This window comes from Nuphar pumila, chromosome 15 (assembly GCF_984573655.1).
Source record: "Nuphar pumila chromosome 15, dmNupPumi1.hap1.1, whole genome shotgun sequence".
Classification (NCBI taxonomy): domain Eukaryota; kingdom Viridiplantae; phylum Streptophyta; class Magnoliopsida; order Nymphaeales; family Nymphaeaceae; genus Nuphar; species Nuphar pumila.
Window position 1 is genome coordinate 21,841,867 of NC_143263.1, and position 19,092 is coordinate 21,860,958.

The 19,092-nt window shown below is 35.2% G+C and overlaps 1 protein-coding gene across 1 annotated transcript; it reads right to left on the reverse strand.

Moving 5' to 3' along the window:
- Window positions 1–1,246: 1,246 nt before the first annotated feature.
- Window positions 1,247–6,689, reverse strand: LOC149814770 (glucan endo-1,3-beta-glucosidase 6-like). The gene is made up of 2 exons (XM_089989234.1): window positions 5,574–6,689; window positions 1,247–2,433 (listed from the first exon to the last, which is right to left on the reverse strand). The coding sequence occupies exons 1-2, from the start codon at window positions 5,921–5,923 to the stop codon at window positions 1,314–1,316; spliced, it is 1,470 nt and encodes a 489-aa protein (XP_089845360.1). The 5' UTR covers window positions 5,924–6,689; the 3' UTR covers window positions 1,247–1,313.
- Window positions 6,690–19,092: the final 12,403 nt, after the last annotated feature.

Here is a 19,092-nt window from a genome sequence, read left to right on the forward strand (position 1 = left end):
TTTATGTGGACTTCATGAGGTCTTCCTCATAAAATATGTGGATTTTCTCATCCTCTCATAAAATATATACGGACTTCCTCATCCTCGCATAAAATATACGAGGACTTCCTCATCCTCGCATAAAATATATGAGGACTTCCTCATCCTCATATAAAATATATGTGAACTTTCTCATCTTCACATAAAATATATGCAAACTTCCTCATCTTTACATAAAATATATATGAACTTCATCATCCTTACATAAAATATATGCAGACTTTCTTATCATCGCATAAAATATAAGATGACTTCCTCAACTTTGCATAAAATATACTTGGACTTACTCATCCTCATATAAAATATATGCAAACTTCTTCATCCTACAAAATATTAGTCATTTTTCGCCTACATTTTATGTGAGTTTTTTCATTCCCACCTATATTTCATGCACATTTCGTGAAGTTCGCAAAAAAAATCGTATGAATCTACCTTTTAATCATAGGCAATAGAGTTGAAAAGTTTGTCTTTCAAAAGACATTTCTCTCAAATCGCTCATGAGATCAAGACGATCTTTGTAGCGTTAAAAAACTAACACATCAATCTATGCCATTTTTATTATTTTTCTTAATTTTTTATACAGGTGATCAAAAACAGCATAAAATAACCAAGCTAGGCGCAACACCTTTAATCTTCTTTTTTTCAAAACATTGTTAAGGTTGTATCTCAGCGATCATTCATCGTTTTTTAAGGATTCAAATGTCATTTGAAAGGTTTCTTTGTTTTCTTCTTTGTTTCTCTAGAATATTTCAATTTTTGAATAAAAAATCAATAGTAAAGTCTCTCACAAAAGAAATTTGAATATCCTCAAAAGGTCCACACATGCAAAAGTTAAAATGGCCATTTCATCGCTCAACATTTGCCGTTTTAGTCATCTGGTAGATTTTGACAAATTGTGAGTTTTGTTTTTAGACGCATCATTTTTGTAGTATAATAAGGTCATTTCTAGAAAATAAATGGGAACCCAGCCCTTGCTTTGGTTGAAGAAATTGTTTTCTTGTTACCCTCAATTTTTTTACTCTTGTCATCTTCTCGGTTCCACCTATTGTATGACAGCGTTCTGCTTCATTAATGAATCGTCTTCCTTTGCCTCAATAAAAAAAACATTGTCTAATGTCTCAACCAGCTTAAAATCAGAGACAGAGAGAGTGTATGTGGAATATCCTGCCAATGTGAACCGAGTGGCTTTGCTTGTATGCTGTGCTTGTGGTCTAGCAACCCCAATTAATAGAACCAAACCATAAATACATTCGTGTAAGATCAACAACCAATAATCACAGACATGTCAAAAGTGAGAACACCAACATAGACACGCACAGAACCACCACCAGACTGGGCCACCTGCTCCTGCACCCACCAGTAAGTGTCAAGCTTGGGTCGATCATGATCTGAAACTTGCAGGTTCCTGTTGATGGATCAGTAGTTGTGACCATCCCAAGTTTATTGAAATCACAAGCAACTGGTACCTGATTGTTTTTCTGATAAAACATGTTAAAAGCGTAAGATATGTTGCCACGGTCATCCAGATTGCTACAAGATGTGCCATAGCCAAGACTGGTGCAGTCTGACAACGCACATGCATAGCTCACACTACCAGCAACGTTCATATCGGTCAGGTTTGCTTTTGGTGAGAACACACACCACTTCTTCGCCAGATACTTGACACCTTTGGCAGGGATCAGCTGGGTGTTGGTTCCTCGACCCAAATTTAGCACATACTTTGCAGTGCCATCATAGTTGAAGATACCCCAGTGTCTCTCAAAGTTTCCTGGTTGAATGCTCTTCTCATCCTCATCCATAAGACTGAACAAGTAAGCATCAATAGGTCCACTTCTCATGGGTGTGCCCTGGCCACCAGAAACGCGAGTCATGAAACCTTGATTGAATCTCTGAGCATACTGAATGTTCGCATTCTTCTCACCATCAGAAGGCCAGCCAACTTCCCCAACAATCACTGGTAAGCTGCCAAATCCATTCTTCTGGAGTGCCCATATCAACGTATCGTGATTAGCATCAAAGACATTTGTGTAAATCTTTCCATTGTCATTCAATGGTGAAGTGCCATCAAAGAAGGCAAAATCAACCGGAAAATTTGGGTCATTATACAAGCTAATAAAGGGATAGACGTTGACAGTGAATGGGGATCCATTGTCACTGAGAAATTTCACAATGGTCAGCATGAGGTCGCGGATATCTGTGCGGAAGTCACCCCCGGAAGGGTATGCAGTTGAAGATTGATAAACATCAGCGTTGAGGGGTACTGTGACCTTTACTTGGTTGCCTAGACCAGCCTTAACAAGAGCACTTTCAACATTTTGAAGAGCAGGCAAAGTGACCCTAAGGAAGCTTCCATTGTATGTTTGTAAGAAAGGTTCATTTCCGACAGCTACATATCTATTTAAAAAATCATGTCAGAACTACAAAATACTAGTGCTACCTGTCACAAATTGTGTCTATATGCAAGCAGCAAGCTTCCATTAATTTCAACAAGTTAACGAGACTCGCAACTTAATGCACCACGCAACCAGTATGCTGAGCAAATGAAATGAACAAAAATTATCAAGAACGATCGAAAATTGAGGGTCAGAAAATGTTTGGAAGGGTTCCTCTAAACAATGGTAAATAATTGAGGAAACCGCGTTGTCTTTCCAAGTTATATCAAACAAGTGATAAATAAACAGAATAGAAAATGAACAACCATAATGGCAAGACAAGACCAGCATGGGGCAGTTTAGTTTCTAGGGAAGGAATCACATAATGATTTCCTCCATAAAGCATTTTAACAAGTTCAAAGCATTACTAAGCCAATTAAAAATAATGAGAATACCAAGCATCAATAAGAAAAGGATACTTTAAGAGCAAACTCAGATGAGTATGCAAATTCAGTCGTTCCAATAAGATTTTCGCATATCTGAATTTAAGCCCAGAGTTTGGATGTAACAACAAATTGGTTCCAAGAATTTATGCAACAAAGTTTATCATGCCAAATAAGTCTGCATATGTTACAATTATACTTCAAATTCTAACAGATATAGAATCAGATAACTGGTTTGATTCCATAGATGACATAGGAGTAAACAGGAGTTAGAATTAATGTATCATGCCAAACAAAACATTGACTGAACCAGCTTCAATCAAGTCCATTAGCATTCAGAAATTAAACTAGAAGACTAAGTTCTGATTTTAGCCAAGTTAGCAGAAGCTTTTAAAGAATTGAGAGACCTCCAAGATCATGGTCATTTTCACATGGAATGCAGAAAAGCATCGAATCCCTATCACTTTCTAAAGTCTACATACAGTGGGCCCACATGAAGCCTATAAGCTCCTTGGCTTACTAAACATACCACTCCTACCTGAAAGTAACTTGAAACCCAAACACGTTATCCTACATATAGAATCATGCATCCCAAGCAGCAAGAATTTATAACTACCAAGATGCACTACAGAACCTTCTAGACATCAACAGGGCTCGCGAGAACTAGAGGTAAATAATAACCTCCTCAAGATCATGGTCATTTTCACATTGAATGCAGAAAAGCATAGAGTCCCCCGTCACTTTCTAGAGTCTACATACAGTGGGCCCACATGAAGCCTATAAGCTCCTTGGCTTACTAAACATATCACTCCTACCTGAAAGAAACTTGAAACCCAAACACTTTATCCTACATATAGAATCATGCATCCCAAGCAGCAAGAATTTATAACTACCAAGATGCACTACAGAACCTTCTAGACGTCAACAGAACTTGCAAGAACTTGAGGAGGTAAATAATAACCATAAAGGCAACGATCTTTTTGAAGTTTAAGTAATTTCAAGCTGCACCAGTGACATCTTTGTGACCCTCACAGATGATGAAAGCAAAAGATAACAATTGCCAATTTTCATAGCAAAATCTAAAATTGAAAAGAGTAAAAAATGAAATGGCAAAAAATACATAGAAAGCTAGGAAGCAACAGAGGCCTGCTGTAAGAAAACGCAAGGTCTAAACATTCAGTTCTTGACACGTTACAAAGACAAAAATGTCAATTTTCTTCCGTTGTGTCTTGAAATGATTATCTATCCTTGACATTTGGATATGCATAAGATGGGAGAAAAGTCAAAGAATAGTCAACTGATGAAAAGGCTAAGCAAATAAAAGGAAAAAATAAAAAATTTCAAATGGTTTCTTCGAGAAGCTAACCGCCAACATGACACAAAAACTTAGATTGATTGCCAACTAATCAGGACATGTACAGAGCTTATTGAGGAAAATTTTTAAATCTCAAGACACAAGCAATAAATTTAAAGGAGATAAATATAAACTAGAAAAACAAGATAACCCATGTGTTGAAAACCTTTAGATTCTACTCAGGAAGCCATTTGAGACCATATCAAATCCCTTAGATCCTGACCACGCGGAGAAACAGAACAATCAATTGACCAACACAAATTTGTTGAGATCAATGTAGGAGTTTTTAACAAGAGAAGTCAAACCCTAGTCAATCGTCATGACTGATTGATTTGCCTTGGAAGCAAACTACCTCCTGACGCACAAATACAAAAGAAGACTTTTTCATTGAATTAAAAAGATGCAGTGGCTAAAAAATCAACAAAGGATAGAAACCATTAGGAAAAAAATGATAGATGCTCACCCAACTCAAAACTATCAGCTAATAATTGTTCTACACATTTTAGATTCACAAGCAGGCGCTTAACAATAACAATAGCATCACAAATTCTACCAGTTAAAAAAATGCAACTTTACAATCAAATTCACTGTCCAAAGAGAGAACGATATTCTTGCAATCTGGAGGCCAAAAGAAACCATTTGGACAAACAACAGCCCACTTTCTTTCTTAGGATGAATCAGTGTTTTTATTAATGATGCTTTGAAAAGAAAACGATTAACATCTATGCTCTGGTACTACTTTGATGCAGGGGAGCTCCAAAGTGGGATCATGAAACTATGTGATGATCTATGCTACTATGAAAACTGTGATCTAATGAAAAATATAAATTAAGTTGAATAAAGTTAAAGAAAATACCTCAACGTTCAACCACCCTTCCTATAGAGTATCTACATCGCTAATTATAGAGGGAAATGGAAAACCTTAGTTCTACTATGGGTCTCAGATCTAGTGTCTAAAGAAATCCAAAATAAGATGTGATCTAAATGGATCCTCATATATGCAAATTCTCCCCTTTCTACTTATACTTCTTTTTCTTAACAGATTGGCCATTGTTGATTGCACCTTCCGGTTATGCTCTGCGGGTACATAAAAAATGTTTTATTTTTTGTAGTGCGGCACACTAAGAACAGTCTCTGAAAAACAAAAAAAACTTCCACTAATTGGTAGAATCAAGGCTAAGCACAATCTCAAAAATCAGAATAATTGAGAATCAAATTTCAGAAACTTCCATCATACAACCATCTTATCCGTGGAGAACAAAGAGGAGGAAAGAAAATGCTTTCATAGAACCAACGAGAATGAAAACAACAAAAACAACGGAAAGAAGATTAACAAAAAAGGGAGCTGTGAGCAGTAATACTCACTTGATGTTCACACCATTCTTGGAAATAAAAGAAGAGACGTTCTTGGCAACCCAGTTTTCAGCCGCGTTTACACTGCTCGCAAGAGTTGTCAACATGTCATTCGGGATACCAACCATAACCTCAATACCAGTGTTACCCAATGCAGTCAAGGCTCTAGAGTTTGCATCAAACATTTTAACTTTATTGAACCCATTATCTTTCAACATTCCCACCACAATCTCAGGTGCCAAAGCGTGGGAGGACTGCGTTCCCCAGTTAGCGCCAATCCCATCAACAGAAACCACCAACAAAGAACCAAAAACCAAGCCAAAAACTAGAGAAGGCAATCCCATTGCAGCCCAAAAGCTCATCCCCCAAACACCAAGCTTTGAAAGAAATGTGACTAAAATCAGACTTTGGACAAAACAAGCACAAAAATGAGAAAGTTGGTATGATGAAATTACACAAAGTACTTCTCTAAAACTCTTCCACTAAGATCGGAGAAATATGTTCAACAGAAGATAAAGAAGAACACCTTCTGACCCAGAAAAAGGAGATTGAACACCTAAGACACAAAAGAACAGCTCAACGTTACCACGTTTGAATCAATCTCTTTTTTGGTTTTCAGCACTAACACCCAAGGAATCGCGGAAAAGAAACAAATAAGAGTTTCCAGCTCCGTTTATCAACTAACGTATCTCTGGATTTTGCTCTAAACAAAAAATGCTTCTCTTTCAATTCTGATCTCATACAAGAGTTTTTTTAAGGTAACAACCATCTAAACAATGTTTCAATGAAGGAAAAAGGCCTCAAGTAGTATACAAACTCACAGACGCTGCAAAAAAAGAAATGCGTATCTCTCAAAACTCGAGCAGCTCAAACACATATTGGGAGCTGGAAAGAGCGTAACCTGAGGACTACCCGCTAAGTCAAGGATCCAACCAAAGTTTGCAGATAAAACGATCCAGCTAAAAACATAAGCCTCAAAACCACACAAATAATAAACAAAACATATCTTGAGGAACAAGATGGCTCGTGGCTTTGGGGCAAGAATGATCAAGGGATGAAGGCAAGGATCTCTCTTTTTTTTCTTCTCTTTTTCTTCACCACCTTCTTTATCTTATTCCCGCCCCCCCCCCCCCCGCGTCTCTCTCTCTCTATATATCTCTCTCTCTCTCTCTGTGTGTGTGTGTAAAGTTGACGGATGGGCTGAACTTTCCAGGATTCTCGAGCAAGAGAAACTCCAAGGAAAAGAGAGTGCGAGAGAGGAACTAAGAAGGGCTGTCTGAATTCACATGCTAAAGGTGAATGATGCATCGGTCATTTTGGTAAACAAAAGGGCATTTGTGTAACATTATTTGAAAGAGGAAAAGCAAGGAGTTATTATTTAATTCGGGAAATTTTCAATTAAAGGCTAATTTTTTACCTTTAAATTAAAAAATACCTTCATGTTTCTGAAACTTTAGATATAGGTGTCTTTTTTTTCTGAAAACTACCAAAGAAGAACTTACATTTTGTCTTCTTTTTTTTAAAGTATAACATTTCTTATTGTGCTACTCTAAAAAAAACATTTATTATTGTGTTAAATTATGAGTCAATTTATAACAATAAAGTTTCACTTCATACTGTTTACTTGTGAATGAATTAATATTTTTCAGTTTTCAAAAAATAATAAAAAACCCAAAAAGAATCACGTCTTTATTTGACTGTTAGCGAAGCAAATATAGTTCATATCTAAAATTCAAAAAAAGTGACGTTCATTTTTAAAATTAAAAGCAAAAGTCTGGCCTCTAAATAAAATTTTTCCTGTTAATGACATGGGCCAGCTGCTATCATGTTCTGTAGGCAAACCCACTTGTGTTTTCCTTTTTTTTTCGTTTTCGAACAGTTGGCGGATCGCCGATTGAGGGCAATAAGCGTTTCGTAAAAGGCTACAACTCTTTAAATAGAGAGACAGGGATTGAGATTGACACATCATGAGACGGGGCCATGCGCTGATTGACTAATGACGCACCTGTCCCTGACATGTTGGTGTGACAAAAATGGAAAAGTAACATTACTGGATGAGTTCGTATCAGGTCAGCGGTGTTTGCTCTCTAAGCATCCCAATTAGTGAAATAGCATAGAGGAACTATTTTTTTAACTTTTCATTTTGAAAACCTTAAATGCCGTTCACCTAGGAAATCAACCCCTTGAAAAAATATGAAACCTGATAAAACCCAACCCGTCCAAATGGATTTGATCACCCTACTGAGAAAATGGGTCACTCTCCTTAATTCAAGTCAATTGAATTCATATACAAAAGGAGAAGCCCTCCTATTTGGCATATAAGATCCACAATTTTTTGATATTTTATGATAAATAAAAGTGAATCTTAAATTATTATTTAAAATTAAGATGAAATTTAAATTATAATTCAAGCTTTAATTTAGATTTAGAATAAATTTTAAATTTTAAATTTATTCTTAATCAAGGTTTTTGATCTTTAATCAAATTCAATCTGAATTCAGATCGGATTTGGATTTAATTCAGATTTAATAAATATGTCTTGAATATTATAACTAAATTTGGGTTTGATTCAAATCTAAATTAAGACTTAATTTGATGTCAATTCAAGTTTGAATTATACAATAATTTGAATTCTTGTCAAAATTGAAGTTAAAATTTAAATTGAATTTGAATGTAATGCATGAGATTCTTCAGGGTATTTCTAATAAATATAATAATATTAATAATAAATTTTATGAGAAAGAAGTGTAAAGATGCAAATTAGCCTAAGATGAATAATAAAAATATCTTATAAAAAATTAAAATTGATTAAAGTTGATTCTAGTGAAATTTGCATTCAAAATTGAATTTATAAAAAAGATAAAATTTAATAAAATAATTGATAAATTTTATCGAAATAATGTTGAATATAATTTTAGACGAACTTAAGATAATTTGATACATATGTAATATAATTTCAATAAATTTGAATTTAGTTTTATGTGTTTGAAATCCAAATTACAAAAAAGTGAATTTTAGTTTTAGGTATTTTAAAATTCAAAATACCAAATAAAGTTAATTAGTAAACTAATTATTATAGAATAAAAAATAAGATTTAAACAAATTCTATAAAGTAGTAGAGGTCCATAGGTGGGGCATCCTCTATGGGGCCCATCCTATGTGGCACCTCAAGTTAAATTCAAATTTGTTAAAGGTTTAGAAAAAAATGGGATTTTAAAACCATCCAAAAATCCAAGGTAAGGAAACTAAGTCAAAACTTTCCATTTATGGAAACCCTCCATCCCATCCTAGAAGTTTTTAGGATGGGTTGACAAGCCAAAGAAAAAAAAAATGATAAAGAAAGTTTGAAAGAAGGAAAGAAAAAAAATATGCCAAGTTAATTGTTTGCCAAGCAAGCAAGGTTGACTATTTTAGAAATTTGAAAGTATCTAGCCAAGGGGGGGCGTCAAGCCTTGTGAACCCTCTTCCTTAGCATTCAAATCATATGATGTGCACTAATGTACATCATATGAGTGCCTAAACCTAGAATAATTAAGTAGAAAAAATAAAATAATATATATATATATATATGCATATAAAAAATTTCTTAAGAAAATTAAGAAAAAAATTGAAAAGTTTAGAGGACATAAGAGAGGGAGGAGAAGGGTATAAATAAGGGGGAGAGGCTCACGCCCCCTTATTTGCCTTTTTTTTTAGAAATTTCTCTCTCTCCTTTTCATCTCCCTCTTTCTCTCTTCTTCTTCTTCTTCTTCTTCTCTTTCTTCTTCCTTGAATTTTTCCTATTTCATATCACAAGGAGGACTATATTACACGTTGGATTGAGCCTGAGCATTGAGCTGCAACCACCATACGAAGGAGAGAAGGCGAATCAAGTAGAGAACCGATCTTTCAATGAGTAGATTCACTATTTCGCAAAGAGGTAGGGGGTTCTATTCTTTACCCTTAGATCAAAACTCATATACATGAGTTTATTTTGATTCTAAATAGATAAACCCTGCATTGAACCTCTCATATGAGGATTCAATGTTAGATCTATCATATTTAGCGTAGAGATGGTTTTCAGGATTGAAACCGCCTTAAAAACTCAATTTCCAATCGAATCAGTTTCAATGTTCAAGAATAAATTTGGGCTAAATACACATATATGTGTATACATATTGAATCTGATATGTATACATACATATACGTGTGAGAAAAACTCTGATCTAGAGTATTAGCTAATGAAAAAAAATTAATATATGTCTATGCATTTTAGTCGAATACGGGCAAATCAGACATAGTCGATTACCTCGAATTCGATGCACGAAGGGTTTTCAAATGAAAACCCTTCATAGGTCAGAATGAATGTTAAAAAGGTGAGGATTGATCAGATCCCACAGTGAGGCTTGGTTCAGTTCCTAAAAAAAATGGAAAAAAAAATTAAGGTCATGCAAACCGTATGGATGTTGGTTTAATCGAAACAAAAAAAATATGATAAAATGGATTTCAGTGTCAATAGGAAGTTGCAAAACTATTTTCCATAAAATAAATAGTTATTCTTGTATTGTTTCTCTTGTTTGTGGTATATGCTAATAATAAAAGAAAATAAGAATTTATAAAATAAGTGTCTGTGAAAGATAAATACATGTAATTAGGAAAAATACCAAAAACTTTTCTGAAGAAATAGTTTTTGAGAGAACAGATTGATTTCCTTGTTTAATGGTTGTGGAAATGGGATTTGTTTGCAAGAAAATATGTATTGTTAGGATTTAAAAATTTTATCATGATGTATGACATGTTGTTAGTGAAAAATAATGAAATATTTAATTTAGTTTACCTATTTCTGCTCACGCGAATGCATTTTATCCATTATTGTGTATATCTGGGTTGATATCTGTCTGGTAAATCATTTGTATCTTCCTCGTTCGGAGGAGCTTTTATGAACGGTTTGCTACGTTGGAAAGCTAACAAAATTTTACATAATATTTGAAATTTTAGACTCTATTTCCAAAATGTGCATAAAACAGTGATAGTAAAAAAAAAGTATAGGTGAAACATCAGAAATTGAACTATGTTCAGAAAGTGTACACATTTCTATGATAGTCGTAACAGTAAGATAGTTTGAGAGTCTGACGGGTCCTGAACCGGCTAAGGACCGAGATAATAATGAATGTGATACCTTACCGATATTCAAATATGATTTTATTTGCATATGTGATTTCAACACTAATTTTATGCAGGTATTGAGTATCCAATTAGGGGCACAATTTGAATAAGATGCATGTTGCACAAAATGACTTTCATTACAAATTGCTATCAAATTGAATGAGAATGCATATGGATGCATCTACTTGTGTATGAGCAATGCCTATTGATGAATAAATGTTAAAGTAAAAAATATAAAAATGTGCAATAGTGCATCAATGTTAATTGTTATTTAAAATTTGTGCATCCATGAGCCCAGAAGGGGCTTGAATTTTTAATTAGATTCATATTCTATACTGCATGGACTTAAAGAATTAAAGAGGTTAATCATGTGACACTAAAGTCTGATGCTTACAAGAAGAGGATAAACGATATGTCTGACTTCGTAGATATTTTTTTTTAGCATGAAAGATTGCTCATCCTCAGTCACGAAGATAGGAAAAGCCTCCACAATAGACTGCAGGGTGGATGGTAAGAAACTCATGAGTGAAAATCTGATACATCAGGATGACAGTATTGAGAGTGCCCTCTCGATATAGTCGTCTCTCACTCGAGACTGGTGAAAGGTACATGGCCAGATTAAAGCCACAATTATATGAATACACTACCTGTGTCATGGTCATGATCCGGGTGTCTGCCTGTGTTTGTACCCATATGGCTAAGAAGTGAGAACTTAAATTGATTGTGTATTTAGTTAGTCATGACATATATCATTTAAAAAAAAATCTAATTAAAGATAATTAATTCACTCATGCATAAATGGTTGCCCGTTCTACAATGGTAAGTGCATACATCCTTAACTGTTCATGCATATTTAAATATTCATAGATATTTGACTGCTTATGATTGAAAAAAAGTTTCAAGTGTATATGATTGATATCCGTGTAAGGCATTGCAATATACACATCCTTAAATTGGTGATTGATGTCTGCATGTGAGTTGTAGGAATATTAATTTTGTTATTTTGGATTGAAAATACTCTTATGTAAATTTTAAATTATTGAAACTGAATTAAATTTTATTAGTGAATGTTATTCACATTTTAATTCAGTTATGATGATTGATCGTATTGTAACCCGCCCATAATGTTTAACCCAAAGAAAAGTTTGTTTTCGCTATTTTTAAAGAAAAAAAAATCTCTTGAAATTTTGGGTTGAAATCTTAGGGTGTTACATGGGACCCCTTCTAAATGGTCGTCATTTGGCGACATCCAAAAGAAACAAGTCACCTCATTGCTTGCCCTAACCTTCCCTGATACATAAGGGTGAGAAACGAGTTGGGTGGTCTGATGGGCCAAGCCGACCCGGCTCTCCATGAGGTGGGTTTGGGTCATGATTTTAAACCTGAGCCCATTAGGTACTGAGCCAAAACCCAACCCATTATATACATGGGTCAGGCTTAGGCCGACCCGCAAGCTACCGGTTTGGTCCAATGGGCCTGAGTTATTTATTAATTTTTTTAATAATATAAAATTTTAAAAAAATAAAACTTGGATAACTATTACTATTTACCTAATTAGTTGCATGAAAACTTGATATTTGCTAATTATTATTATTTATCTAATTAATTGTACTAATTATGAATTAGGTTTTCTGGAGTTTTTTCTCAATCAACTTCCTTCAATGTGCAAACTGTCAAGACTGCAAGTCCTCCATCAAGTAACCAACGTGCTAATGGAGCATGTCGAAATGGCTGCAGGCATACTTGAGCATGAGTAAGATACTGCCAAAACTTTCCAAAACAAAGGGTGATGTTTCTTTGGTCGTCTCGTATCATGGAAATAAAGGGAAAAGAAATAAAAAGTACTCCTGGGCCATGGCTGAGTTTCTCTTTGTTTATAATAGCCGTGCTGCCCTGTGCTTTGATTGGTGTGCATCTCTTGAGAAAACCAATGTCATCCTATTGGTTTACTGTCATCTCAAGATATGTTTGAAATTGAGGTCTCCATCTTAGTGGTCTCCATCTTAATGGTTATTTTTTCAACAAGCTTATTGGTCGGTTATGCTCTATTTGGACTTCTATAATGTTAACGTATGGCCGTCCATGTACAAAAGTTTTTGGATGATTATGTTGGGTCATACTTATTATATCTGGTTGGTGTTACGCGACTCTTAGAAAATACCATTTTAGTTTTGGATTCTTCATTTCATGCCTAGTAGGATAATGGATTAACACTAGATCAGCATGTATTTTTGAGTTTCGTGTCCTCTACAATATCATCTTAGAATCAAGTGAGCAAGAAAATAGCAGGGTTGATGCTGTTCTTGCCAGATGGTTCTTCCTCTGATGGTTTCCAGTCTTGCTGCCTCTGGATTGGTTCAGAAAGAGTATCGTACCATATGTAATGGATCACCTCCATGATTGTTTTGCTTACCACTAAGTTCATTTAATTCATTTTTTTTAATATTTTAAAAATTAATGTATGGATTTTATTAAAAAATAACCTACAAATGGGTTTGAATTCGATCGGACCGGGCTCGCTTCACATTGACCCGTTGAACCAATCGGTCAAACCATAAGCTTCTCTTCAAACTCGAACTCATTAAGAACCGGGCCAAAACCCGACCCATTAGTAAATGGGCCGGGCCATTGACCGAGCTGGCCCGATCACCAATCGAACTAGTTTGGACTCCCTCCCATTTCTTATGGGTTAAGGATTGCTGACAACCTCAACAGGTCTTGAGGCAAATATGGGTCAAAAGCTACTACCCTCTTTTCTACTTTCTTAAGAACTTAAAAAATCTGCATGAAATATATAAGCATGGGGTTATGTTGAATCTAGCAAGGAAAATGTGCCCCACCTTAGAAAGCAAGCGAGTCACACAATTTTGTATTTTTTTGGTGACCCTGTCTTCCAAATGGGTCTGATAATGCATGAAAATGCATTCATTATTATTATTAAATTCATACATTTATATGTCTTTTACTGTTTTGATACCCATGTTTTTGATGTTTCAGGTGTCAAGGAGTCATGGTTCAAATTTAGTTCAATTTGGAACTAAAATGACAAAGTTATAGTTATTTTATGGTTTTAGAGCGAATTTCAAGAAGAACTGATTCTAGATCCAATCCAGATAATGTCTGATGGATCTTGGATCCAATACACACATGATCAACAATCCACTTGATCCAAATCCACTATGGTTAACTCATAAAATTTCAAAAATACACCTCCTACTTTGCACCACCTTGTTTTTGTAATTTAGGCTAGATGTAGGTAGTCTATTGAAATAGTTTTTAAATTCTGAATAATTTTTATAATTTGTGTTTAACCTAAAATTGTAATATAAATATCAGTTTGATAGGGGCGTGAACCAGTTTTAGCCCTCTCTCTACAACACGCCCCTTCTTCTTTTTTCCCCTTTTTCCTACTCACGTGAAACCCTCCTCTCTTCTCCTCTTCTTCTTCTCAACTTTTTCTTTTTCTTCTCAACTTTTTCTTTTTCTTTATTTTCTTCTTTTCTTTTCTTTTCCTTCTCTGCAGATCAACATGAGAATAACTCTGTGAGGTGTTTGCACATTTCACGAGGCCATAACTCACTCTCTTCTCAACACAGTCTGTCATCGACCGGTTCGGTACCTCATTTCCTGTCTCTTTCTATCATTAGATATAGCTTTTAATTTCTATATTTTTTCTTGATTTTTTTTCTTGATTAGACTAGGTCTAGTTCAATTTATTTTTCTGCATATAGTTTGAATATCTATTCGTGTTTCTTTTTGTAAATAAAAAAAGGGAGAATACCCAACGACTAGAGTCAGCTATTGCGCAACTCAAGTTGTCGGGTATATAATAGCTAGTTTTTTTTATTGTCTGCATTTTTAATACTAATTTTTATTTTTGTTATTTAGGAGATCACTTTGTTTTCATTTTCTGTTAATTTGGTTGGTTAGAATTTGTTTTTTTAGAAAAAAAATTAATTAGAATAGTTGTCGAGTTTGTGCTAGATCGCTAGTTTAGAACTTATGATTTTTAGTTTTTTTTTTATATTGTTTTGTGCATATCTGAAGATTTCAAACGTATTTTTTAATTCCGTAAATTGGGTTAAGTCTCTGGACAAGTCTAGATTTTTTTTAGAAAATTTTGTCAGAATCCGAACTCATTTGATGGGTTGTCGCACAGTTTTCTTGAAGTCTGTCCAGAAATGCATTGTTTATCAATTTTTGTATTTTTCTGTTTAGCGTAGTCGTTTTCTGTGATTCGTTTTGAATTTTTCAATTCTGTAAACTGTGTTGAATTTTTGAGTGTGTTAAGAATAATTCTGCAAAAAAATTGTTGGAATCCAACACCGTTTACTGGTATGTTCTGCTGATTTATGAGAATTTGTTTAGAACAGGCAGTTCCCTAAAATCGTGTAGGATATATTTGTACTTTTTATGATTTTTAAGCGTTGTTTCATGATCTTTTTAATTTGTTTCATGTCCTAGAACAGAGGACACTCTGTTTCAGATCATAACCCAACCAAGTCACGTTGGGAAGTTGTGTCTAGATTTTTTTTTTAATTCTTTTATTTTATGTTTACTGCTCTTATTTATTTATTTTGAACTAACCTAGTCCTGTGGCAGTGTCATTTGGTTTGCTTATTTGTGTTTGTGCAAGTAGCTGCCATGGGCTAGAAGGTTGGTGTTGAGGTGGACGCACTAAGATTCTGACAATCGCATACAAGGATCATGGTTTGCAAGCAGAGGCGTCTTCTTTTTTTTAGTTAAAGTAGGGCCTTAAGCCACATTTAATTGGGTTGTATCAATTTTCCTTCTGCTCGACATTTTATAATAGTGTTTACTCGCTTGTTTGCTGCACTTTAATTTTTTATTTTTAAGACAATAAAGGTGTGCTTCTGTTTGAAATACTTAGCTTTTATTTCATTCCCTGAGTTCGACCCGGATATCACCATTAGTGTGAATTGATTTTTATTATTTGGTGTTAGGTTTGCACGAAAGTTTTTATTAAAAATATCTTTTATAAAACTTACGCCAGGATCCAATGAAGCTCCCTAGATATGCGAAAATACAGAGATAAGTCAAGATACTTCATGAGAAGAGCTTCCTCTCCACACTCAAATATAGATGAAGTCATACTTTTCATTTCTCCCATGGGATCATTAAACACCAAGATTTGACTTTTATTACCATTCATGTGCAGACCTGAGATGTGTGCAAAACTTTGAAAGATGATCCAAAAAACCCAAAGATTTTGTTTTGATGCTTTACCAAATACCAAAAAGTCATAAGCAAATGATAGATATGAAACACAAACATTATTCGAAAACTTGCAACCTATAAAAATACCATGTGTTTCAGCAGAGGAAAGCATCACAGAAAGACCCTCCAAAGCCAAACAAAAGAGAAGTGGTGAGAGGGGATTAGGGATGGCAGTGGACCAGGGGAAAGCGGGGCCCCGCCCCGCCTCGCCCCGTTTGGATCGGGGATGAAGGCGGGGGTGGAGGATAAAATCCATCCCCGCCGCGGAGGCGGGGCGGGGGTGGACGTGCACTTTTCCCTGCCCCGCCCCGTCCCCGCCACGATCCCCGCCCCAATCCCGCCCCGACCACTTTTCCCCGCAATATCCCCGCCCCGCCTCATCCCCGTTTGGACCGGGGATGAAGGGTATGAAACAGGGATGGAGGCGGGGGTGGAGAATAAAATTCATCGCCGCCGCGGAGGCGGGGCGGGGGTGGAGGATAAAATTTTGAGGTGGGGCGGGGGTGGAAACCTTGTCCCCCGCCCCACCCCGCCCCACTGCCATCCCTAGAGGAGATCCCCTTGGCGCAACCACTGCTTCGGTTTAAACGAGTCACTTTTTTCCTCATTGATAGTGTAATATTTCGTATAATTGTGCCTAAATTTTTATTTTATAAATATAATTTTTTATGTGTTACAACACATTGCCGTCCTCTCGAGTCCAAGTTCCCGCCTTGATTTTTAGCTTGTGTTACAACACATTGCCGCCTTCTCATTCGTGCCTTGTGTTACAAAACATTCTCAGGTTTGTTCCTACCTCATGGAGATAACTATAAATCGATCGACTGGTTCGATCATTGGTGGGCGTCATAGGGGCATTTGTCGGCCATCTCTTTTTACAGTTTTCTCTTCTTCATTTTCGTTAGGCAATATGGAAAAAAGCAATGACGCACAAACATTCCAACAAGTGCCATTAAGGCATCCTGAGTACATTTCCATGTCATCATGCTATTGTTGAAGAACGTATGTCGTCGTGAGTGCCATTAAGGCGTTGTTTTGTTATTGCAGGTGGATGTTTTCTTTTCGACGGTTGGAAAATTAAAGATATTTGTAAAACATTGGGACCTATTGACAATAATGCTTGTTTACAGATGCCAAGAAGGGCCTCTACCCCATTCGGTATCGTCCATTCACTCAGTAATGCAATGTAACACAAATCGCGGTTGTAGTAACATAATACCGATTTGTGAGATATTATATTATTTGTTAATATCGATTTGTAAGCCATTATGTTGAATTGCCGTATCGATTTGTAATATATTATGCGATATGTATATCGATTTGTAAGATATTATGTGTTTTGTAGTGTCGATTTGTAAGCTATTATGGTGAATTGCCGTATCAATTTATAATATATTATGCGATATGTATATCGATTTGTAAGATATTATGTGTTTTCTAGTATCGATTTGTAAGATATTTATAGTATGATTTTAAAATGTGTGCATGCAAAAATACATTGTTGCACGCTTGCAGTGGTGATTTGCATATTCAAATCGCTGCTAATTTAGTGATTTCTATTAAAATCGCTTCACAACATCATAGATATAATTAAATCGCTGTCACGTGAATCACTATCATCAACACACATATACGATAAATCATTTCTTTTATTGGCATGGTAAATAATAACTCGATGCATAGTATAAGCAAATAACAAATTGTTGTTGCTTTTATACTGTGATTCATTTAATCATTTTTTTGACTTGCTTAACTAATCAGTATCTGTTGTTATATGCATCTTGAGTAAATCATAGTAAATGTATGTGCTGACTAACGCAAATTGATATCTTGCTTATGACAGTGGTGAGCTTATCATCTGCTTGCAGTGAAGATAATGTATCTCAATCATTGAAAAGTTATGGAGAAGTGAACATTTGTACTAATGACGTACCTGAAGAAGTGAACATGTGTACTAATGATGCACGTGATAAAAAGAGTGCAGGAACTGGATTCACTCTTAACTTGAATGTTCCAGCAGAAGAAATGCAATTCGATAATGAGGTAGACAATCATGATAGTACACTTGATAATGGTGCAGGCATTGGGAATGTACATGATAGTACACTTGACTTTGTTCCTGTAGAAGGAATGTAGTTTAATAATGAGGAAGCTTCATATAAATTTTACAATGATTATGTTTTAAAACTTGGCTTCAGTGTTAAAAGGTATTCTTGGTCAAAATTTGTACAAGGTGTCGTGGTGAGAAAGACATATGTTTGTTTTAAGAAAGGTTAGAAGAAGTCAAGTGAAAATCCAACAATGAGCAAGCCAGATTCAAGATCTGGTTGTCCAGCAAGAATGGTGTTAAGAAGACTTCCGAATAGGAAATATGTAGTTCTTACTTTAATCAGTGATCATAACCATGAATTAGCAGTTTCATTTATGACTCCTATGTTAAGGTCATATCACAAAATAACTGAAGCACACACTGCAATTGCTGAAATAACTGATAGCACCGGCATTACACCATAAAAGACATACAATTTGTGTGCGCACATAGATGGTGGTCATGAGAATGTGTCATTCACACCTATGGATCTAAGAAACCACTTGAGAAGGAAGATGACAAATAACATAAAGAATGGAGAAATATGTTCTTTGGTTGATTACTTACAGAAGAAACAAACTAAAATGTTTTTCATTCTCATCCTCCTTCCTTTGTTTTTCCTTCTCTTCGTCATCCTTCTTCTTTTTCTTCATCTTTAGTTCTTTATCATCCTTCTTCCTTTGCTCTTCAGCCTCAATATCTGATGGATAATGCTCCGCATTATACAATTCTAACGCTTTGTTCCTGTCTTTATCATTCTCAATCTTCATTATATTTTGGTATATTTCATAATGCTTATATATATGGGTCTGGTGCATAATTTCTTCAATAGTCATCCCATCGAACGACGGGGGCTTTCTTGTCCTACGAGCTTTAGTCATTGCTAACCTGCACAACACATAAATTTAACCGCATCATTATATGTTACAACCACCTCCCCAAGTATATAATATTATAAATTATCTCATTTGTTAAACAATCACCAACATTATAAATCATCATATTATTTGGCTTCATAAGTAAACATCGTTGTAAGATTTATCAAACTTAAGTACAAAT